Source organism: Notothenia rossii (genome assembly GCF_949606895.1).
Source record: "Notothenia rossii genome assembly, chromosome: 1".
NCBI lineage: Eukaryota > Metazoa > Chordata > Actinopteri > Perciformes > Nototheniidae > Notothenia > Notothenia rossii.
The window spans coordinates 66229122-66253230 of NC_136912.1; the positions used below are offsets into that span (position 1 = coordinate 66229122).

Consider the following 24109-nt stretch of genomic DNA (forward strand, 5'->3'; position numbering starts at 1 on the left):
CATGCCCATATCACCACCCTGGTGTGGCTTACATAGATTGAGAGCTTGGCTTCAGCCAATTCCATTGTCCATTCAATCAAGATCAAGACACTGACATTACCAACAAGGCCCAACAAGCTCAACTTGTTAAAGACAGTCTTTCTAGTGCAACAGAGGCTTCTAAGGGCTACCCGACTCACAGTGTTCAGATCACCAGAGATCAAAGCTCTCAGGAACTGGCAGGAGGGGAAATGGCTTCTTTGTTGAAGGTTTCAATTAAAAATAGAAACCTAAAAGAAACCTAGAAGGTTAGACTGTTTGGTACAAATGGAGGGAAGACTCCAGAAGAACTTTGTGCAAGATATCCCAAAAGTCTTAAATATGCTTCTGCATTTGCAAAGTCATGTATTGCTGTTCCTTCCTGTGTGTGTTTGTGGTTGGGGTCTGTAGGCTTGTTTGTAATGCTTTTCCTTCATATTCTTCTATGTGCCACCTTTTGCTGCATTTATTTTTAATGTAAAGCAGTTTACATTTGCTATAAAAATAGGACCTCCTGCTCTGAACAATGTGCAGATATTTCCTGCTGACCTTTTTGACTTAATGTGTCAACATGTCAGTCAAACTTCACCTGAATGTACAGGAAATAAACCATTTTCAGTTCCCGGAAATCACAGGCACTCTTAGGATGTAGTTGAGATTATAGAAGTCTGCTTGACATCGATGCATCCGTTACTGGAACATGAACCCAATTATGTCAGATTATTATGATTGAGATACTGTCCATCACTAACATGGTCTTCCAATTCCATACTGCACCCTTAACTTATAAAGCAGTTCAGTTTGTAAACCGTCGGACAATAGTTTACCCTAAAATACAAGTGTAAACATGCTACACTGAAACTCAGCCTAAAAATAAAATATAAGTAGTTGTAGAACACTGTACAAGGATTCTCTCACTTCCTACTTTATGCCCATAACACAGGAGACGCATGGTGTCTGGTTGCAGATATTGAAAATGAATAATGATCGATAATTAAAGATATGTTGGAGGAAAATGACAAGTAAAGGTAGCTTGGGGGTGGCACAACACTGTCCCGTGGGAATCAGTGTTGATAATGTGAATCACGATTACCCAGAATACCCCTCTGTGTTCAGCCTCAACTGTGGCCACACTTGGTGCTATTACACTACCCTGCATGCTTTCTGACTCAGGGGTTGTAGAATGGTACTAAAGAGAGACGTGTTACAGTTTAGTATTTGTTTTAAGAAGAGGCAGCAGACAGCTTCATCTCCATTGTTAACTCTGCAACTACTAATGCAAACATTCACGTTATTGCTTTTCAATATTTCATAGATATTTTCTATTAGGATTGTTAACACAGTGCAGTTCTGATGTTTGTATAGGCACATGAAGGTATAAGAGAGATGATCTGTGGTTAGCTTGGCTTGTTGTTTGCAGACACACCCTAACCTACTTCCCCTCTTTAGTTTTTGTGTGTGTGTGTGTGTGTGTGTGTGTGTGTGTGTGTGTGTGTGTGTGTGTGTGTGTGTGTGTGTGTGTGTGTGTGTGTGTGTGTGTGTGTGTGTGTGTGTGTGTGTGTGTGTGTGTGTGTGTGTGTGTGTGTGTGTGTGTGTGTGTGTGTGTGTGTGTGTGTGTGTGTGTGTGTGTGTGTGTGTGTGTGTGTGTGTGTGTGTGTGTGTGTGTGTGTGTGTGTGTGTGTGTGTGTGTGTGTGACTGTTTTAGGCAATATAACGATTGTCTTCCTCTTCATATAATAAAGTTATAATATTTGTTTTCTGTCTTCAGTTGCTTTACTTGTAGTGTTTTCAGTAGATTAACTACTGCATGTGCAATTGTGTGATAGACTTTAAAATCAGATGACACTAATGTAGTGGGTTATTTTAAAATTGGGTGGAGCCCATGGTTGTGGTTTCTCGTTTGTGTGTCTGTGTGCGCAGTTTACTGAAAGAGGAAAGAAATGATTGGCAGGCATTGAGCTTTGCTCAGCATGGTGTGAACTGAACAGCTGACCCCGAACAGCCCAGTTATCTTGATAATAGAGCCAAACACGTGTGTGAACACTTTGACTGCTCCTGTGGTTTAACACCCATAAAAGCAACATGGTGCACTTTTTTATGTTCCCACGGCCCTCTGCCATGCACAGCTGCTTTTTTAAGCAGAAACTGCCATTACTATAATTATTGTTGCTAAATTATTTCTTATTTGTAGACAGACCCCCTGTGGTTCTTCAGCATGTGTGATAAATAAGAATGACTTTTTATAGCATATCTATATAAGTGTTTCAAATATACTGGTGTAAATTAAAGGGCCTCTATAAGAAGCTTTTAAGACATTAAAGAGATTTCAGGTCAAGAAAAATGCTACTGATTAGACCTTTTTATTCTATATCTTCATTGAACAAGGACCATGCATAGAATACATTCATCTCAGAAAGAGAAAAAAAAAAGCTATATGCCACATTTTTGCTAGTGGCTAAATTCTATGAAAGTATTAATGTTTCACTGATCGCAAAGGCTAACATATAGCTCCATTACAAGATGTACAGATATGTTTTTATTATTTTCTACACATTTTTTACGACTTGACACAGAAAAAGCACAGAAACATTATACACAGAAGTTTCATCATCAATATCATCATATCAACATTTTTGGCCCTGTCAGGATTTTTCTTGTTTTGTATAATTCTTTGTGTTAACTGTTAGTCAAACCAAACAAGTTGCCACTGTGGGGTATTCTGATGGTCTTTTATCACTACAACTGTATATTGTTTTTCTTTTTAATATAGAAAATATATATTTGATATGGTTTCATTAATCACCAAAATATCAAAAGATAGTGAAATGATCTTTTAATTGCAGGGCGATATTATGTGTCCATAAATCCTGACTTTGTCAATGTATGTGTAAAATATGGTATTGAGTTATCCTTGAGGACAATGAATGTGTGTGGTCTTTGAAGATGAACATGTTATTTGCGTAGTTGGTACTTTGGTGAACCAACAGTTTGTAATGTGGGCAGAAACCCAACCGAGAGTCTTACCAGGAAACCGTTGAGCACGGTTGCGTGGGTAACGGGTTATCACGTTTGTTTTTGTCCTCGGGTGTTGTCTTTCGCTCAGTTTTTCCCATACCAGCGGAGGATGTAGCACTGTATGTGGTAACTTGCAGAAAGATTTGTATTGGCACTTGCTATGAACTGCTGTGGTGTGGAGGTGAAACTCACACAACTTTCAGAGCTGGTAGCTATCTCTGAGGTGACAGCGGATTTATTGCAGGGCGTGGGCAGACCCATGAGAACTACATCATTTAGTTTTGTGAGTTTCAATCCTGAATGATCAAATCAGATCCTGTGTTATCAACATAGTTCACTAAGAGAATTTCCCATGCAATCTGCAGTGAACATCTTCCCCTGAGATACGTGAGACCTGAAGCCTTTGACATGTCTGCTTCAGTGTTTTTCTTTGCAGCTCTCTTGTCTTCCTCACCACACTGCAGATATTTATTTGCAATCAGAGAACTTTCTTTTTCGGTTTTTCCTTATTCCCTTTTTGTATGCCTCTTCGCAGGCGACTGCCATGACAAGGCTTTCTGTGTTGGATTAATATATATGAATTTGGATAACAAAGATCATTATCTCTGTGACCTCACAAAACACATTTTTGGCCAAAAAACTAATGTCAAGTAATGACTTTGATGTGTAAAGGGAACTGGAATCAGAGTTGGAGGAGCTTCTCATTCCTATGAAAGTTGCTCAGTGGCGCATGAAGCCAAAATGGCTTGACTCGAGGAAAGAATTGTGGATTACAGGGCAGTTGGACTCATTGAGCACGAGCACTTGCGGTTTCCTTAAGCCCCGCCTCTGGACAGTCAAATGAAAGGAGAGGAGAAAAAACCCGGTATTTGGCTTTTAGTGAATTTTGCTACTTTCAAGACGTAATCATTCCAATAGGGACTATTACAGTGTTTGTACCTGGCACGTACTGGGTATTCAATTTAGCTGAAAACGTCAGACTGACATGGAAACTGTAGTACCAGCGTTTGGCCACTATGCAAATTTGCTTCAATGCCTGGCACACTTCCTGGGGGTTTAACGTAAACTGCAACTTGAGTTGTTGGCGGAAGCATACAAATTCTGGTTATTATCGTTAAAGCCTTAGCATTTAAGAGTTTTCATCAACGCTGTTGTATATGCCCGTTTAACTCTGAAAGCATGAGTGGAGATGATGGAAACATATAGAACCGTGCCTATCTGAAATCTCTCTGCTCTCTTTTTGATTGTATCAATGATTGTCCTTCTTGTCTTCAGGTAAAAGTACTCCAGTGAGCACGTCTGGAGCAGTTGACCCTTCCAAACCATGTGACCCTTTCCAGCCATTTGGCAGTGACGCCATCGACCCGTTTCAGACGAAAAAGGGCGTGGGAGACCCGTTCAGCGGCAAAGACCCTTTCGCCGCACCCTCGGCAACAAGTAATGTCCCTAAAGACTCAACATCAGGTTTTGCAAACTCCAGTTGTGTACGTTGAGATGGTTGATGCTGTTTAACTGTCACTGAGTAGAGATGGCCGCACAGCTATGCACAGACACAAGAACATTTTATAGTCTGATACTGTAGGGACTTTAACATGCTCCTAAAGACTTGTGAGGATGGATTAAGCAGAGCTCTATAAAGGTAGTGCATTCTGGCTGAATGGTGCTACTCGGATGAATCTGAGACGGCAGTATCCCCTCTCAACTGTCAGCTCTGGAGTCTGTCTGCCTTGCTTTATGTTACTAAATTCACTATCTGTGTTGCTAGATGTTTACTTCATGAACTCTGATGTCACTTCTCGATATGCACGTCTTATGTTTGTGAAGTTTGGCTTTTTATCACCTCTTAAGCATACTTCTACATATTTGTTGTGCTGCCTGATATCAGCGCAGGCATCTGCTTCACCATCTGATACAAACTGACTAAACTAAATCATTATTTATGTTAAATAAAAAAATCCTAATCCCTTTGCCCCCAAGAAAACCAAGTAAGTACACACAGAGACAGAGAAACTGCGCAGGAATCCCTTCACAATCTTGGTGTGTTGTGCTTTGAATTCTAATACATAATGTCTCTGTTCTGTAATCCACTTCTCTGACAGGACCTGACAAAGCCAAGGTAAGAGACTGAACACACATTACAATGTACTTAAACATGATGACAATTAATCTACATAATCTAAAGAGCAGTACGTGATATTATGGATGTTATCATGTGTAGCTGAAAAAGGAAATTACATTTGTATGTCTCTATCCATCCATATATTTCACTTTCAGAAATAGGAGGACAGTCTTTCTATCTTTGTTCCTTTGTTGTATGCTAGGTAGCTTTCTCTGAGTTGTTGTTAGCCAACCTGGTTAGCCGTTTTCACAAATGTATATTTCTTATTTTAAGGTTTGTCTCGTTTTCAAACGGTTTGTCTTCCTGTGTGTAGTTTGGGAACGAGGCTCAGCAGTTGGAGTGGGCGAAGCGAGAGAGTGAGCGGGCAGAGCGAGAGCGGCTGAAGAGGCTCAGGCTGCAGGAGCAGGAGGACTTGGAGCTGGCCATCGCCCTCAGCAAGGCCGAGATGTCCAATGCATGACCTGGGAACCCCCCCAAACTCCCCCCCCCCAAACACACATAGTGAAGAGACATGCAGAAAAACATGACTGATATCGAAATACTCAGACACAAAGCACACCACCGGTATAACTCATGTTCATACGAACTCTGGTCCACACACACACACACACACACACACACACACACACACACACACACACACACACACACACACACACACACACACACACACACACACACACACACACACACACACACACAGGTCCTGCATCTCCACTAGTTACATTCCCCCATGCGCAATGACTCAACCAATTAAACAGAGAACTTAAAGGCCGTTAACATTTAAAAACCAAGACAACAAAACTGAGGGCCGACAACTCCATATTGTAATGCCATGAAGAGACAAAGGAAGAAGAAAGAGAGGAAGAGGAAGGTGTGGCCTGAAGGAAACAAACGGATGCACTGTGTTTATGCACTATAGTGGCTGGATCCAGGCTGAGCACCTCGACTGTTTGAATTCCACGCGTTGTTTTCCAGCTCCACTCACATGCTAACAACGCTGCTAGCAATGAGCAGCTGTGACGAAAATAATAGTTGAATTCAAACCGCCCAGGTATTTCTTCAAAGGGATTTTTTTTACTGATATATAAGGGCCGACATGGATATATCACACACTACTGATGGTATTACCTGTGTCCGTAAGTGTTTTGGTGGTAGGAAAATGCTACAGGATGAGGCGTTGCTTAAGTATTTGTTTATAGAGAAGACTGGATTTATCGCTCCTCAGAGATTCTCAAATCTCTATTCTCCAATTTTCTTTCTCAGGAAATGCTGTCACAAATCCATACTCAGTGAAGAGATGAAAAAGTTGATACTGGTTGAGTTTTTTTTACTCCTCCCCACTGCGTTTTGCTAAGATTTGACCTCCAGACAAGGTTGGATTAACATCAGGCTAAGCAGGCAGGTCCCTCAGGGCCCAAAGACTCCAGGTTCACTGTGTGGCACTTAGTTTGTGCTTTATTTATTTAATCACATATATGTTCAAGAATATGCCACACCCACTGAGGAACAAAATACACATGTGATTTCACAGCACTACTTTGGTTTGTACCTCATTATGAGGTAATGTGCTGTAAAGGCGCCCAAGTTACAATGGGTACTTCTTCATGTTTAGCCCCCTAAAACCCGATGATGTCACTGTGATATTTTAAGGGTTCATTATTTATAAAATTTGAGAAGCTATTATGAAACTTGCCCTTTAAAGGATTCACTTGCCATGATGTGTAAAAAGGTGTAGTTAGGTAGGGTTGGGTCATATGTTAGATATTGGATATTTAAAGAATTGAAAAGTTGACTTCAATTAAATATATTATTTCAAAGATTACCTATAATGTATTATTTAAGTATAGCAATCATTAAGTTGAAAGTCTTTCTTATTTAAACTCAATATTATTACTTCCAACTAACCTAAGACAATGATGTGTAAACTGTTGACATGATACATTTAATTAGGGTCAATGTTTTAAAAAATATATTACAGTAAATAATTTAATTTCTGAATTTAGCAGACTAAGTAGCTCCTCTTCATTTGCATTTCCCCGCTTAGGCTTTTTATTTATTGGGATTCTCATAGTGTTAAAATGTTTGGTCAACTCAAAGAAAATATTAAGATAATCGTTCTAACATCACGTGATATATGATTTTACTCATTTTGCTCAGCCTTTGTGTTCAGTCTTATTATTTCACATTGGTTTAACATTGTGCATATTCCAGAACATATTTGTGCTTAATTAACAAAATAACCACCACCTAATATAATTACTATAAACTAATATAGACTATACATAAAGAACAAAAAAGTGGGCGGGTCAATGTGGCCCCGGGTCCAGTTCAGGTTCAATATATTTCACATTATGAAAGGAAAAAGAAAAAACAACTGATAAAGATCAATCACTGGCTCCCTCTAATGTGACAAACACCTGACTTGTGAAAACAACTTTAGACGTCAGCATCCTTTGAGTGACAGCAACACATTTGTACAGATATATTTCCTTATCCACGAGTGTGAGGTTGTACCGCGTGTTTAGACAAACTGAGCTAACTCTGCCTCTCCTCCACAGCTGTGATGTCACACATTCAACTAATGACAGGCGAGATGAGGCAAATCGTTTTTCTACGTTTCTTTTCTTTTTATAGGAGGAGGATTTTAACCGTTTTTTGGAGCTGGCTTTTATTTGACATGTTTTTGTTTTAAAGGAACATCTTAAATGAATATTGTAGTGCTCTACAGACAGTGAGCAGAAGCTGGAGAGTGTTTGGAAAGGGTTGGAGTATCAGGTGTCGTAATGCTGGGAATTTTAAATATTTGAAAAGTGCTATTTCTTATGTGTCATCGTTTGATGTTTTTCTCATGGACTGAACCACTGTTTTTCTATGAGTTGTCCCTTTTACTTGAAGTAGTGAGTGATGTTTGTGTACGTTTGATTTCATGTGGACTTTAAAGCAGAAGTTATTTTCTGTTTCACTTCGAGCCCCTGTGTTTCTAATATCATGTTTAGAAATGCAATTCTGTATTGGTGTGTCATTCTCAATCATAAGCTTCAGTCAGTGTTTCGCCTGCAGTCAAATTCTGACGATACCGTCTGAACATTACTTTTGGAGTTTCTCTTTGCTTAGATATAGCATAGCCTGGTGACATTCTTAATGTTCCTTTTTGAGCCCAGGTTAAACCTATGGCCCTTTTCATCATATTTAAATACAGTGCTGGATGTCTTTTGAGGGAATTCAAACACTTCAGTCTGATGTCAAATACATGTGTTACGAGGAATGGAGGCATTTTGAAACTCCCCTTAACAACTTTTAAGGTGGAAATGAAACAAATATTTTGTAAAATCTCAGGAAGTCTGATCATTAATGGCAAAATACGAACATTTAAGTCTTTAACTTTTGTTTTAATAAGCCCCCTGCCACCAGAGGCAGCAGTGAGCATAGTGCTTCTCAGTAATTATCCACTTACCCTTAAGAATTCATCACAAAGGATGAAGATTGATTTTACCCTGTTTTTATTACTTCTTTCCCTTGCAGTTTATTGTTTAGATGTTTGACCCATCTAAATTATTTTATTTTACTTTAAATGTTGGTTCTGTCTGATCACCATCCAGCACTGTGACACAATGCGATATTACTTTGGGCTAGGTCAAAAATGCTAACAAGCTCATTTTGGGATGAAACTCCAGAACAAAAAATAATAATTGGACAATCATATTGTGATGAAAACGACTCAAATGGAAGTTTACTTTGTGTTGGTGCGGGGCTTTGCATTGAGAATATGACATTTCTTACATTTCTCAGTCACCACACTGAACAATAGCATGAGACTGAAGTATCAAACTGTTTCTGTCCCCCAGATATTTTACATGTGTAGAGCTGCCTTTCTGGGGTTCAAAATGCTTCTAATGTGAATTCACAGAAAAGATGACATGATGGAAATGTGAACTGCTTCTCCCATGTCATGTTTTTTCCTGTTTACATATCATACATATTTAGTTTACTGTAGCTGTTACAGCAGTGTTCATGGTACATGGAGCTTCTCTAAGCTGTACACCTCCAGATTGACATCTTAAATCTTTGCCTTGCCCTTGTCACACTGTGTTGAAGATGTTACGATACGATGTCAAACATCTTTCCACCTGTTCAGTCCTCATTGAAGCAAAGGTGCTAGTAGCGGGTAGCTAACCAATCTAGCTTGTTGTCTAGCTCTTCTGAGAACATGTCCGTTTGTTCTGTAACGTGCTGCTAGCTTGGTAGCTACATGTGTGGAACTGACTTTCTCTGGGAACAAATACTTTTAATGTGAATTCAGAGAAAATGTAGCTAGCTACCAAGCTAGCTTATTGTCAGTTCTCCATTTTCGGTTAACATGTTCACAACAACGTGACATGCAGCTTGCCCCATTCGAAAAGAACAAGACTTTTGTTCAAAATGTCCCCTTAAAGTTGGACTTGGTGTGTCTAGTCCTTATAGTCACATTGAGACATTTGAAGGCTCCAAAAACGACTGTTTCCAAGGTCATACATGATGTTAATCCCGCTCAGACCAAGTGCTGGACGGTCTGAAAAGTATATACAAATGTAAAATATGTTTAAATTGAGTGAAAGGAAATGTAGTATTAGATAAAAAAAGTAAGTTACAGTCTTATCACCAGAAATGTGAAGTCAGATAATAGTATGACAGTTCCCCCGTTTGCTGCTATAGACAGATAAGTGGGTACCAAGACGTATAGATACTTGACCCCGTGCCCCCCCCCCCCCCCCCCGGGGCCTGTCCCCGGCTTGTCTGCAGTGTACTGCTTAGAGAGCTGAACTCCACACCTGTACCATCTTTTAATGTCATCCGTTACCTCCATTGTGCAATAGATAATGTTTATTTTTACTGTTGTTTTTGTATATCCTGTGAAACTTGTTTTTGATGTGATTATTTATGCACCAGCAACCACTCACTCCCAGCTCTGTAGAGCAAGGTCAATACAAAAGGATACAATCTTAATCATTTTTAAGATTCACTTTATTTCTTTATCAATGGTGGATTTTCTTTTTGGAATGAAACCTTTCAATCTCTCTTACTGACATACTGATGCGTTTGGGGGAACCTCTTTGATTCACTTAAGTTTTCTTCTTTCTGAGGCTTGTTGGATTTTGTTTTCTTTGCCTTCAACTGCCCTTCCTCCCGTGTAGGCAAACTACTTTAAGGCTGTCTTTATTAAGATACATACGATGTGTATACAGTCTGTATAGTACCATGTCTGTTATATTTGTCCTGTAAAAAGTGAAGATGAAGAAGAAAAAGTAAACTTGATGAGGAACCATTTGGAGGAGCAAACAGATATTTTGAACAGTGATCCCCTCTACATGGTCTGTGCTGTTTACTAGAATAAACATTTCAGTTAAAGGAGAACGAACTGCTGCTTGATTTGTGGAGCTCATCTTTAAAGAGACAAGAAGGATTTTCAGTTGAGTGCTATTATATTATAATATTGCACATCCATAACGTTTTGGAAGTTACAAAAAGCTAATAAAAAAAGAGAAAAAATATCAAGTCAGCCAAGGGTTAAATATCCTTTTAGTGTTGCTTAAACTCCAAAAAGGACTGAATCATGCATTTCCCAAAATGCCACTATTTTATTTTGACAGAAAACAAGTTGATGATTTAACATTTAAAATGTGAGCTTTGTTTTGTGACGCAAGAGACAGCTGTTGAGTTTACAAAGTGTAAGTCCGTCAGCGTGTGGTTCCATTTAGGGATGCAAATAACACAATCACCATGAGAATATGATATTTATCACAAAGGCTGCAACCCTATCATTTTGATTCAGATCCTGCAATTGTAAAAACAACTTCAAAAAGCAACAAAAAAAATATTTCATTATTTTGAGTTTTCTACAATGCTGTCTCTTCACCCCCTTGTTTGTACCACAGGCTTTCTGACATACAGCACAAACTGAGATAAACCACATGACATCACTCTGACATTTACAGGGGGAAAGACAATACATACTGTAACTGATTTCAGTGGGTGAGTATAGTAACGGTGACCAATTTTGTATAAAATTAGTGTCACTTTTCACATCAAAAGGCCTTAACTGTGGCAGTAAGATGTAACGGTACAAAAAAAACTTTTTAGGTGCTTTGGTTTCACATTCCTCCTAGTGTGCATGCTCCACCACTGTCCTGAAGGAAAAGGCTCCTCAAAACTGTTGAAGGACATATTTAATACAACTGACATTTTTGCCATGTTGCAGCACAAAAATATCAAAAAACAAAGAGTGTTCGGAGGAGTAACACATCAGTCAGAGAGGCTGTTTCATACTTGTGGTGGTGTCCCACAGTTGACCTATTTTCTTTAGTAAAGTTTATACTCCCCACCCTGTATTTGCTTTCCAAGGAACACAGAGCTTTTGGTCTTTCTGCTCTGTGCAGTCAAACAGGTTTCCTACCTTCAGTCAGCCTTTTCCCTGCTCAGCACTTCCTTCTGGGACCTTACTTGATCTTGACCACAGTCCTGATGATAGCTACGCTAAAAGAAAGTAGCACATTTAAAGGATAATTCCGGTTTATTGCAACTTGAGTCTTTTCTTCGCAGTTTTCTTCATCATTTCTCTGAGTAATAATAACGTTGTTCTCACAAAGATAATATCTGAATACAGGGATATCAATATAAGGATGATTGACAGGTAAAGAATCACAAGCGAGATTATCAGAAGGTTGGAAACAAACCTCCAGAGTAGCCAAGAATGATTAAAAAGAGTAGACATGTTCATATTATACCCAGACTGTCTGTCAAAGCGTTGACCAATCAAAAAGGCTGGATAAGCGGCCAGGCAATACTAACAGCTCAGTCACAGCGCTCCATGCGCCCCGGAAGCTCAGATTGTTCTTATTTAAATGAGCGTCTGTTTGGGACTATGCATTACTGAACAACAATATCACCCAGGTGGATCACAGACTTCCTGCCTGACAAGAAACAGCTAAGGAAACAATTATTAGACTCCCACACCATCAGAACTGGTTTCCAAGGCTTAATTCTGCAAAGAAACCCATGTGTAACTTGCCCTAAATTAGAGATTTAGAATGTAAACTCTTATGTCATTAAAACCACCAACAAACCAGGAACAATTCTGAGAACATGACCAATGGTAGCCAAATGCAAGCAATGTTCCTATGTCTCAGCTTAAGTACATACTTTTTTTACCTGAAGAAAGTATATTCAAAGCAGGCCCGGTTCTACGGGGGTGCATAAGGGTGCACCCATTGTACCCTCAGTTCAGTAGTTATGCACCCTCATTTGAAAAATGAAAAGTCAAAAATATTACATATATAATAACAATAATAATATTAGTAGTAATTGTAATAATCAGAAGAAGAAGTATATAGTTGGAATAAAATACATTGTAATTGTGGTTAAATAACATTGTCTGCTGCATTTATTTGGTCAATTTAAACGTTAAGTAACGTTATTATGTCAGGTGCGCGGGACCTGTGCCGCTGCACGTTCATCATCTGCAAGGTGCTTACACAGCTGTCAATGATGGACATCAGAAAATGGTTAAAACAACCAGCCCTTATCGCCAGCAGTAACACTGCATCTACTGCAGGTAATAACAGTTCAGATCATGGCGACATTATGCGGCCACTGTCGTGGACACTAACGCCCGACTCGCCGGCTTTAACCGCCTCGCCCACGGAGGCGGAGCAGCCGTCTTTCTTTGCCCCAAACACCGCCACCCCTCAGTGACCTGCAAGTGCCAGAGGACCTCGGCAAAACAGAGCCTGCCCAGGTACAATAAAAAAGGCACCCAACTCGCCTGTACAGTGGGTTAAGTCGCTCATTTTGCAGCTCATGGTTTCAAAACAGAGATTGGCTGGAATATTCATGTAAAAAAGATGCCATCGTCTGCTATGCATGTAGACATTTCGGTTCAAGTAAATCAGATGCCTTCACCACAACTGGCTACAACAACTGGCGCCATGCTCTTGTACGTGATAAGGGACTGGGAAGGCATGAACCAAGCAAAGAGCACATAGATCCATAGATCTCTTAATTTTGCTCTCAAAGTGCATCAGATTGATGATTTTAACTTCAATATTAAAAAGAAAATCCACTCCCCACTTATAAAAATAGCACTTTACCACTGCACCCTCTCTAATCTCAGATGCACCCTGAGTCATTTTCTTCTGGAACCGGGCCTGATTCAAAGCAACAACAACCTCCTCTGTTGTTCTCCCTGAGGTTTCTCCCATTTTCCCCTTTAAACTGTGGGTTTTTCTCTGGAAGTTTTTCATTGTACGATGTGAGGGTCTAAGGGGTGTCGTATTGTCATACTGATATTCTGTACAAACTGTGAAGTCCACTGAGACAAATGTAACATTTGTGATATTGGGATATATAAATAAAAATTTATTGATTGAACATATCAATGCACCTTGTAAAAAAACTGAAATAACCTTCAAAGTAGCAAACATTCTATGATTTTAACATATAACAAGACAAGCTGTTTCTCTGACGCTGACAAGGCCTTCCAAAGAGCTTAGACAACCTGCAGTAATAACCCCCCCCCCCCCCCCCCCCCCCCCCAGCCCCATGTGCAGTGTATTACACTCAGCTACATTTCATGGACACAGCTGTGTAGTGTGAAATGAATGCTGTGCAAACACAGCGGCCATTTCTGGACGTATTAGCTGAAACCTAAGCAATCTGCTATGTTAGCGAATGCTAACTGTCTCCGTATGGAATAACAGGAAATTCCTTGCTAGGTTTGTGTTTACCCTATGGTAATGGAGAAGAGGAAATGAAAAGCCTATTGGCTTTTAACTAGGAATGTGGGTCACAGAGAATTGCAGGATAAATGTTGGTTTGCCCTCACAATAGTTCTGTATCTCTCTTTCTCGCTCCTCTAATAAATGTTCTTTCCCTTTCACCTTCATCAGCAATCGTACTTCACCATTTTCATCCTCTAAAAACATGCGTGTAGGCCGTATTCTTTTTTTGGATTCAGAAGCCATCGCTAATATCCAGAGGATGTTCTTTGAAAGAACTACTCCATAAACTTACATAAAATAAATGAAATTTCAGAGATGTTGACCATGACCGCAGTATTTCTAAAATGCTGGCTAGAAATTCATCGGGTCTAAATCTTGTTCAAGCTAGCTGTAGAGAATTGAGCAACTTAGGGAGAGTTGTACACAATTAAGCAAACAATCTATATAACATTCAACCAAGAGGTCATGTTGAGTTGTGGATACAGAAAACAATCTTGTATATGATTTAAAAATAGATATTTATTTATATGTAATTATAGCCTCCTTTTTTTGTTTTCAGTCATTGTGAGTTAGCAATTGGACGTTAGCATTTAGCCTCACGCAGCATCTAGGGTGATTCTTAGTCCTGCCTTTCTCTGCAAAGTCTGTGAAAGACTGATAAGTGATAAGGCTGTCCAAACAGAAATCGGCTTTCCAAATAACAGATCTGTTTGAGATACAGGAAACATGCAAATTTGAGTTTCAACATTTCATCCGTTTCATCCAGCACCTCGTTGGCCGGGAATCACATTGTTTTGTTCCAAGAGTGCAGATAAAAACCTTTCACGCAAGATTACAACCTTGGCTGCAAACTCATTTAATCCTCATAATTGGCCCAAAAACTTGGTCTAAACCCATACACATACACAGGGTGTTCTGAACCTGGTGCATAAGATCAGTTTAGAGGGAGGCATGACAGAATCAGAGGAGTATAGATGATCTGACAAACAGATGTAGAAATTAAGTAAAATATGTGTTCGGCCTTGAATCTCAGCTGAATCATTATTTCCACATGTCCTGATCTGCTCTCGCTCCAAATAAACTCATTTCTGGCGTTTAATATAATGTTTCTTGACAGGGGTTTGTGAAACTCCAATTGAATGTTAATTTTTTTTTAATTAATGTGCATTGGAGTGACCTCAAAGGATCTCTGCCTCAATCAAAATACCAAGAAAATCGCAAACCTTTATGTTAGATGATTGAAACACAATCTCGATTTTTATTATTGTCCAAGACTCTGCGAACCAATCACCTGGTCTGAAATAATAGCTAAATAAGCATTAAGGTGATTAAGATTCATGACTCAACTTTTTGAGGCAGTGCTTTGTTTCTGTAGGGTTCAATTGTTTTACATCTATACAATGAGTTGTCTAACAATAAACATTTATGTTATACAGCAGACAACCTTTTTAGCTTGCTTTTTGGCATCAAATTTGTAATGTATATTTTTGTTATAAAATGCATTTTAAATAAGTAGATGAGATTGAAAACTGTTTAATTGTAAGAAATTATTTTTAAACCAACTGCCTAACTGAGAGATTGCTGTATCGGTGTATTTGTGAGGAAGTGGTGTTCTGCGGTTCACAGTGATGCTACTTTCCCAGTAGATGGCATCCTCTTCCTAGAATATAATTCCCATAACTCCCACTTCTTTTCAGAGAGCGCTGGGCAATCTCTGGAAATCAATTCAGATTTTTGTTCAATGTTTAATGTTTGCTTACATTTCTCTAATAAATGTTTTCACTATGTCCACTTCAAGTCTCCTTAATTACTATTCGGTGATAGAATAAGCAGCCATGATACAGTATCACTGAGCTCTTTGTTATTCTTATCATCATAGAATAATCAAGATAGGATTCCATCTATAAAACCTATGGAAGATCAGCTTGAGTCCTAAAATGCCTATCAGTTGGTTTCAAAAAGAGAACTTTGGAGTGCCTAAATCCTCTGTGGCCTTATGACCCTTCTAACAGGAACACCACGAGTCTCCTCCACTCTGTTATCTGTTTTCCACACACTTGGCTCTATTAGTGTGTTGTGTTGGAGTTGGAGAGGAATATTCTTTGAAACACTCTGGAGGGGAGTTCCTCTGAGATATTCCGTTGCACAAGAGTGTGTAAGCATGTTTACAGCTTCTCGCTAACTGAACATGTTAGCTTTGAGGAAGGAGGGGGTGGATACGTGTTCATGCATCATGTTGGGAAGAATGTTTCACTCCGGGGAATTGAGTTTAAGATAGATTTAAGGTGGGGGAGTTTATGAGCTCAGCTCTAGTGGACACTTCAGTGGAAGTGTGAATGGAAGAGTTCAAGTGCAATAAGTGAGCCAAATAATAACGTCTTAATCATTTTTTTTATTTTATCTCAATCTCAAGGTAGAAATTCCAGAGAGATACAGTATATCTAGAATTTTTTTTTATTTTAGCCTTTACAGATCATTTACATGCAAAAAAACTTATATTACACACTACAGAAAGGAACAATACCCAAAAGCCTAACCCTAACCCAAAAACAATAAATATGCTTAAATATTTTAATGTTTATAAACTTTACCTCCAACTTTTGTATTACATATTTGGTATGTTCAGAAACGTTTGGACCTCCACAACAGGAGGTCATTCAATCAGAGCAGAGTGCAAAGGAGTGTCAAAGACAGAACGTGTGAAAAAGTTTCCCACGCTCCTCCGCCTCAGCCACCCTGTACCTAGCTGAAAAAGTGAAATGAAAGTGTTTAATTTCTCACTTGAGTAATTGTGCTAAAGTTAGAGGTGAGTGTTCCTATTTTCTCAGGGCTGGCACAGTACCATTCAGCAGAGGCCACACGTGTGGCCTCTGGCTGCTGCACAGGGCAAACAGAGAGGCTGTGCTGCGGTTCATGATAAGCTATTTCCTTTCAGAAACTCTATGTGTCAACATGTCCTCCAATTAAATAAGGAGAAAAAAAAAAAAAAGATGTCAGTGATGTCAACTTGAAGCATTGTAGTTTGAAACATTATTTGTTTTGTTATTTGTTTCATTGTTTGTTGTTCTCTTTAGCTTCCAATGTTGGAGGCATTTGGAACCTAACATTTCCATTGCCATTTCTACACTGTATCTACTGTGCATATATAAGAGAATAAAGCCTTTGAATTGAATTGAATTGAAAGTAATTCAGAGCGCTGCTGCCTGAGTCCTGACAAAGAAATGACACCACCCTAATTCTCAGAGCTCTGCAATTGCTCCTAGTATCACAAATATGTGTCTTTAAACATACTAAGCTATAAATGGTTTGGGACACAAATACTTGTCTGACCTGTCCAAGCCCCCCAGAGCTCTCAGATCATCCGGTTCATCTTTACTTTTTTTTCTCTCCGTAGATCTGGAATAAATGGTTTTCCAGAGGTCGTTTAACATTTTCTGATTATACTTCTTCAACACTCGCAGCATCAGCTGTATTTACAATGTTAATGTCTGACTACCTTCTATCCCTTTTTTGAATTGTCTTCATTTTGGTTTTGTTTATTTGATTTATTTAATTCTTGTATGCAAATGCTTATGTAAAGCACTTTCAATTGCCTTGACTCTTAAGTGTGCAACATAAATACATGAACTAACATTGCCCTTTGATTTTGTTAATCAACAGTAATATACTAATGATAGCTGGACAATGTAAACTCCTCTGTAAAAGGTTATTTGGAGTTTATTATAATCAGGGTCTTCTTAATATGAAGCTGTATCTACAAGTCTCTTAGCTCACTGACTGACTTTTTATTTTACTTTATTTATCCTCACTCCCAATTGGATTGTTTTTTATGAATACATTGTGTTTCTATGTTGTGTTATTCTATTGTTTTAACTGTGGAGTTTTTGGTTTCTTCACATGTGGAGCGCTGGACCAAATGAATGTCCCCGTGTGGGATAATACATTTGCTGAAAATCTGATTTACAAACTGAACAACATGCCAGTCATGTTCCTTGACCCACCTGACTTTCTTTTGATGTCACTGTTGTCATCACTAATGGAAGTCTCTGCAGCCACGTTAGAAATGGAGGTGATAATCCGCCCTGATCAAACTCTTCCCTCCTTCATTGCTTCTGTTCGTGCTCTAATAAAAGCAACAGTCATTTTCATCAATCATTTCCAAATGTGGCTCTCTATCACTAATTCAACCCACATCCCTGATGCTATCTCTGTAAATAAAAACTAGCTGGCTCACAGTAATCAGTATGTTTTATGTCTCTTTGGAATAAAAGATGGCATGGGAAATAATACATTGCGGAGCCGACAGAAAGTTGGCCACTACAAAGTTACATCTCTTAATCCGTAGCTCTCAAAACAATGACACTAATATCTGTCATCACTAAGCTGTCTGAAAAATACTTCATGATTATTCTTTTTTTCACCTCGCCATCCCTCCCACTCATTATGGTGTGCATGTAGGCCCCGATGCACTCTCATGCAATATGCAGACTTTTTTAATTATGCAAATGTAATGACTCAGGGCCGGAACTAGCCAGCTTCTAAATACCTTCAGCATTGCAATCGATATATATTCGTCTTGTAGCGATATATTTCTTGTGCATGCTAAGGTAGTTTAATATTTTGGCATATTTTACATTGAAAATAATTTCATAAATCTTTAATCCAAGCTAAGAAAGCAGGTTTAGGCTTACCCTGCGAAAGCAATATTTGATTTGTTTGTAACAGAGTGTTGTAGCTCTTCTTGATTTCCATAGTTGTTTATATTCTAGCCTTAAAAGCATCCTCATCATCAACATCACCCTGCTTTAACCTGTCAACTGCAAAGCAAATAAATGGTTGAACTGCTCTCATCGTGGGTCCTCATACTTTGACTGGTATGCCAAGGCAGAGGCACTTTAGGTAATCCTCCCTAAAATTATAGTCTGGTTTTTACAGACATTTTCCCAGTGAATTAATGCATACTTTTTCTTCCATGGGCAGCTATATAGAACATATTTGAGGAATGTATATTTTCAGTAGTCTATTATGCGTTTTTTGGGTTGTCCCTTTCCTGTAGTGTGTTATGTAGGTTTTTGTGCATGTCAATGGTCTGCAAAGGCTACAATTCCCTCCAGAAGGAGTTTCTCTCCGACACCCCCGTCTGCCTGAAACGGCTCCATTGGACTCCTTTGTTTACTTCTGTGATGTAATGACATCACACACCGAGGGGGGGAAAGAGGCAGTATCAGACAAATAAATAACTTTCTCAGCATTAAAGCATGTTAACATGTCGAGGCACAAAATACAAATATGAACCTGAAAATTAGCATAATATGTCCACTTTAAACTGCGAACGTATGTGTATATTTATATCACATCATGTTTTATTCTTCAAATCAAACTAAGGAGTCGGAAAGAATGTTCATTTAGTTTAATTTGTACATTAAAATAAACTATTTACACAATGTAAAAAATTCAATTTACAAGGCAGTTCAGTTCTGAACAGTTCTTCAAGACACAAACAAACAGGTCTCTTTGCCAGAGACTGTGTTGTCCTTTGTCAGTGAGGTGGCGTTGAGATGTCATGCACTTCTGTAGGAATCTTAAAGCTAGTAGACAACAGACACAATCACAGACAGGAAGTCAGGCCTTTGGGAGGAGGACAACATGGAAGGCAGTTTTAGAAAAAAACATTGTCTCAAGGCGTATTCAAGTGCTGTTTACACCTACAGTTACATTTCATTAATTCATTTGAGGCTTTTTCCATGATAAAACTGTAATCATCGTTTAGCCAGTGGAGAATCTGGCACTCGTGAGAAGTGTAATAAAGGCACTTAAGGTAGAAATCTAAAAAAGATTATTGCTCTTTGAAAGATTGTCTGCTTCCAGTTGCTTCAGTGGCATGTTCCTGACATGTGTCTGTATAAACATAGAAAAAAGTAGTACCAGCTACCTAGTTTAAAGGGAGAAAAAAAGAAGCAGAATGCACCTGTTTCTGTCATATCTGGCTGTATTTCCTCTTTGGTTTGAGGTTTGTAAGTCATTTCTCTCAAAAAATAACATTTAAATAAATCTTTTCACAAAATATAATTTGAGAGCATCTCTATGTTCCTTTGCCCCTAAGAAAAATCACTATAATAGTCCTATAATATACATATAGGTGTTACAGTGTAGTCAATAGTGGCCTCATCGTACTGTATGGCAGTTAATGCTGTCATGGTTTCACTATAGTTGATATATTTGCACATCATCCTTCTGTAGGATCATCATAGTTCATTTTCTCTGTCTCGATGCGGTGATGTCCTTGTCTGTGATATGTTTCCTCACATGTGCCTCTTCATGTGCAGCGCGAGGTGGTCGGACCTGGAGAATGCGCGTTCACACAAGTGACACTGGAAGGGGCGGTGTCCGGTGTGCTTCCGGAAGTGACGCGTGAGCTCATCGGAACGAGCGAACTTCCAGCCGCAACCCTCCCAGCTGCAGTGATATGGTTTCTCCCCTTTAAACACAAAAAGCAAGAAAATCATGAGTGACTTCACATTGAGGATAGATACATAAATGGTCCACCTGATCCAGCATGCCACTCTTACCTGTGTGCGTCCTAAGGTGCGCCTTCAGGTGGGAGCTCTTGGTGTAGGTCTTCCCACACCCGACGAAAGTGCAGGTGTGTGTCGCGGTCCGTTTCCTCGGCCAGGACCGACGACCCCTCTTCGGCTTGGTGTCCATCATCTCCAACGGGGAGGACGGAGGAGTGAGCAGGACACGCTGACCGGCCGCCGGCTGCTGCTGCATGCCCAAAGCTGCGTCCTCACAGAACATGCCGGGGAACTGGGGGTGGTGGTGCGCCACGGGGAAAGGGAGCTGCATCCCTCTGTGCGGGTGAGGGAATCCCCCTGACGCGCAGCGGTGGTGCGGGTGGAAGCTCTGCGGGAAGGTGGAGTTGCACATGTGGGTCTGGTGGCTCTCGGAGCTCATCAGGTCGTCCGGGCTCAGAGGCGGCGTCATGCTGCCCAGCGCGGCCTGCGGAGAGGTGGCTAGCCGCGGCTGCTGCTCGTAGGACATCATGCAGGAGGCGTTCCCCTCGAGCTTGACTTTGGTGCAGCTCTGAGGCACCATACCCATGGCAGGTCCGTACGTGTCCATGGAGTCGGGCTCCACTTTAATGTTCAGATGCTCGGGGAATAAGTCCTGAGTGTTGGGGAAAGGCGCAGAGCTGATCAGGAATCTGCCCTGGATGCTGGGGCTGTCCCCGGGGAGGAAGCTGGTGTCTACATCGGAGCGAAGGAGCTCCGCCATCAGGCTGTTGTATGGAGGAGGAGGGCTGCTCATGTCTGGGGCAGAGGTGTAGGTGTTCTGCTGCTGGGGCATCCCGGTGTGCTGCTGCTGCTGATATACAGACAGCCCGGACTCTGCTGTGTTAGCCAGAATAAACTCAATATCCAAGAATTTATCCAGGTCCTCTTCGTCTTTTATGCTGAGGCAGCTGTTGTCCATGTTGAGCGAAACTCCGCTCATGTCACTCTTCCACCTCTGGAGCGAGAATAAGAGAGTATTAGTTTGTTTCAGGATGTACAACTTTTTATCAGTAAATAATAAAACAAGTCACCTTGATAAAATAGCTCAAACGAAGCACAACATGCACACTGAAAGAAGGCGTACTACCAAAACACATCAAAACATAACTTTGCAGTGACTTAAAACTTAGCAGCATTCCAAAGTTAAAAAATGTTTAATCACCAGCAAACACCACGAATGTATTTGTGATGTGATGCAATGATGGTGTTAAATTATGTATTCAAATAATCTCTCATCTCTTCTGAAAACAAGTGTAAATAAATAATGCAACTTACATCTTCCCAACATTTCTCCTTTTGGTTGGCAAATGTGGAGATTGATGGTAGAATGGTCCCATGCAAGGCCATTTCCATACGTTGTTTGAAAAAAGTAGAAAGTCAATAATCGTTATATATTAATTTTTTTGTTGTTCAAAGAAATCAGCAGAGTCCGCTGAGTCTCCAGTAAACGCGTCTTCGTTGCTTCTCCTGCGGTCCGGTGAGCTGCTCTCCACTCATGTGCAGCGGTGCGTCTTGAAGCAGCAGCTTTTCTTATAAATAATGTTCGCAAGACAAATCAGACCAATGCGAGGCGAGGGGAAGGAAGCGCGTCCAGGATGGGGACGCTGCGCACCGGACAGCCCCCTAAATTTAGCCTCGGTATAAAAGTCCGAGTTTCCCTGCGAGTCAGAGACAGAGAGCGGTGAGAGAGTCAGAGGAGGACTGATACGGAATGCTCTCTCTACTCCGCTGCGGGCAGCTACTTAACCTTCTCAGGGAACCCGCCCCTCCGCCAAACTTGCCCAACAACTGGCAGGGCAGAGAGAGAGATTCCGCCCCTGCTCCAGCACCCAAAGACATTAGTCTCAGGCAATTAACACCTTGTTGAAAAAGAGCAACGAAACCGATACTAAAAGGACGCTCAGGCTCTCCATAAAGTGGAATAGAGATGCTACAGGTACGCACACTTTTACGCGCAGTCTTTACGATAATATCGTGTTCTAAAACATTTGGCTTCATTATCAAGCACCATATGACAACAAACATAATGTTGTTGAAAAAAACATTTCATATTGTGAAAACAACAAGAGGAGGAGGAGGGGTATAATCTGCTGCAGTCTTCAGCCGCTAGGCGCCAGCTTCACCACGGCTTTCCTCTTCTCTATCTACTTCTCAAAGTTCCTTGGAGCATCACCCAGATGATAATACCCCCCTCCCCCCCCCCAGTCCACCATTCATATGTCATGCACACGCCCGGCACTGTGGAACCTGTGAACAGAGAGTTGCTGTTAGCTGTTACTGTGCCCATGACCAATCAGCGGACTGTGCCCAGAAATCTCAAAACCACATCAGAGGGTTGGATGAACACATTCTCATCAAACTGGCTACACTGATATTGCATTATGCCTTATTGTGATTTGATAAACAAATAGTTGTGCAGCTTTGGAAAACAATGCTTTATTACTGGACAGCTGTCACAGAAGTGCAAATAACAGCATGTCTCTCATATCAAGGACTTTAACTTTTTATGATCTTTCCTCCTCTTGTTGATACTTTTGTCTTTTTTATGACCCTCTTTATGGGTTCATCGTCTGTATAATATATTATGTAACAATCTTCAAAGGATATGTTATAAGATTGGATCCTATTAATTGATTTATCAGAGGTTTGTAAGTAAATACAATTATTTCCACACATTATGTGATCATTGACCTTTTGGTCCCATACTGAGTATTACCCGATGAAGACATAATACTGTATCATTACGTTTTTTTGGGCATGTTTTTGATGTACCGGTGCCTTTTCAAAAAATAGTTGCATTTCTTTTTTGGCTGTATGATACTGAGATGCACATAAACTCTTTTTCAGGACTAACTATGAGGCCCTTATTATTTCATAAGCTTGTCCAGCTGGTGATCAAGACCTGCCAGTGAGTGCACATCATATAGTATCAGAGGGGTTGTAATTGACTGCACAATTGTAAATACACTTTTTATTTGTATTGATATAGCGTCTTTCTAGTCCTTAGACCACAAGGTTCCAAATGAGAGTCTTGCACAAGGACTCTTTGACATGCAAATGGAGCAGTTTGGGATTAAACCGCAGACATTGAGACTGATGTACGACCCGCCCTATCTCCTGATCATTATTAAAGTTTACATACATGACAAACAATACAAGTATCCACAGATAATACAAACTTTTACCTCATCTGACCTGCAAATCTCTCACTGTCTTCATTATCTGTCTCGTCCTTCAAAACAAGTGTCTTCAGTGTGTGACTAGCTGCTCTTAATCCCATAATAACTCATGAACAGAAATATGTCAAGCATTTAATGGGCAATCTACATTACCAGTTTGGCGGTGTTCCTCTGTGAATGATGGAACATGTACAGCCAGCAGGCATAGAGAAAAGACCAGGTGTGTCGTGTACATTCTGTACTTTTACATTGTTTTGCCCTCTGGTGAACACTGATTTGAAATGTTGATTAAAGGGTGAATGGCTTCTGATTGTAAGCCAGTTATTAAGGGATTTGGATGTATTCCAATTAAGTTGTGTAACAATATGAAGCGTGTGACGATGTACAGCAGGTATCAACCAATACACTCTGTCACAGCCATTAGCACGGATTAAGCACAAGTCTGGAAACGCAACGTTCTTGATATGG

At 40.1% G+C, this 24109-nt stretch overlaps 2 protein-coding genes across 12 annotated transcripts in view; one reads left to right on the forward strand and one right to left on the reverse strand.

Annotated features, from left to right (window-relative positions):
• The window catches only part of LOC307033789 (epidermal growth factor receptor substrate 15-like 1), a 58191-nt gene extending 47645 nt beyond the window's left edge, over positions 1-10546 (forward strand). For all 11 annotated transcript variants that reach the window (XM_079672408.1, XM_079672409.1, XM_079672410.1 and 8 more), the window contains 3 exons: positions 4309-4470; positions 5133-5149; positions 5466-10546. In XM_079672408.1, coding sequence (XP_079528534.1) covers positions 4309-4470; positions 5133-5149; positions 5466-5612 — 326 coding nt within the window. In that variant the 3' untranslated portion in view covers positions 5613-10546. The remainder of the gene's footprint in view (positions 1-4308; positions 4471-5132; positions 5150-5465) is intronic.
• An 8757-nt stretch (positions 10547-19303) lies between these two features.
• Positions 19304-23338, reverse strand: LOC307044436 (Krueppel-like factor 2). Its single transcript, XM_079689662.1, has 3 exons — positions 21738-23338; positions 20478-21417; positions 19304-20386 (listed from the first exon to the last, which is right to left on the reverse strand). The coding sequence occupies exons 1-3, from the start codon at positions 21813-21815 to the stop codon at positions 20211-20213; spliced, it is 1194 nt and encodes a 397-aa protein (XP_079545788.1). The 5' UTR covers positions 21816-23338; the 3' UTR covers positions 19304-20210.
• Between the last annotated feature and the right edge of the window lie 771 nt (positions 23339-24109).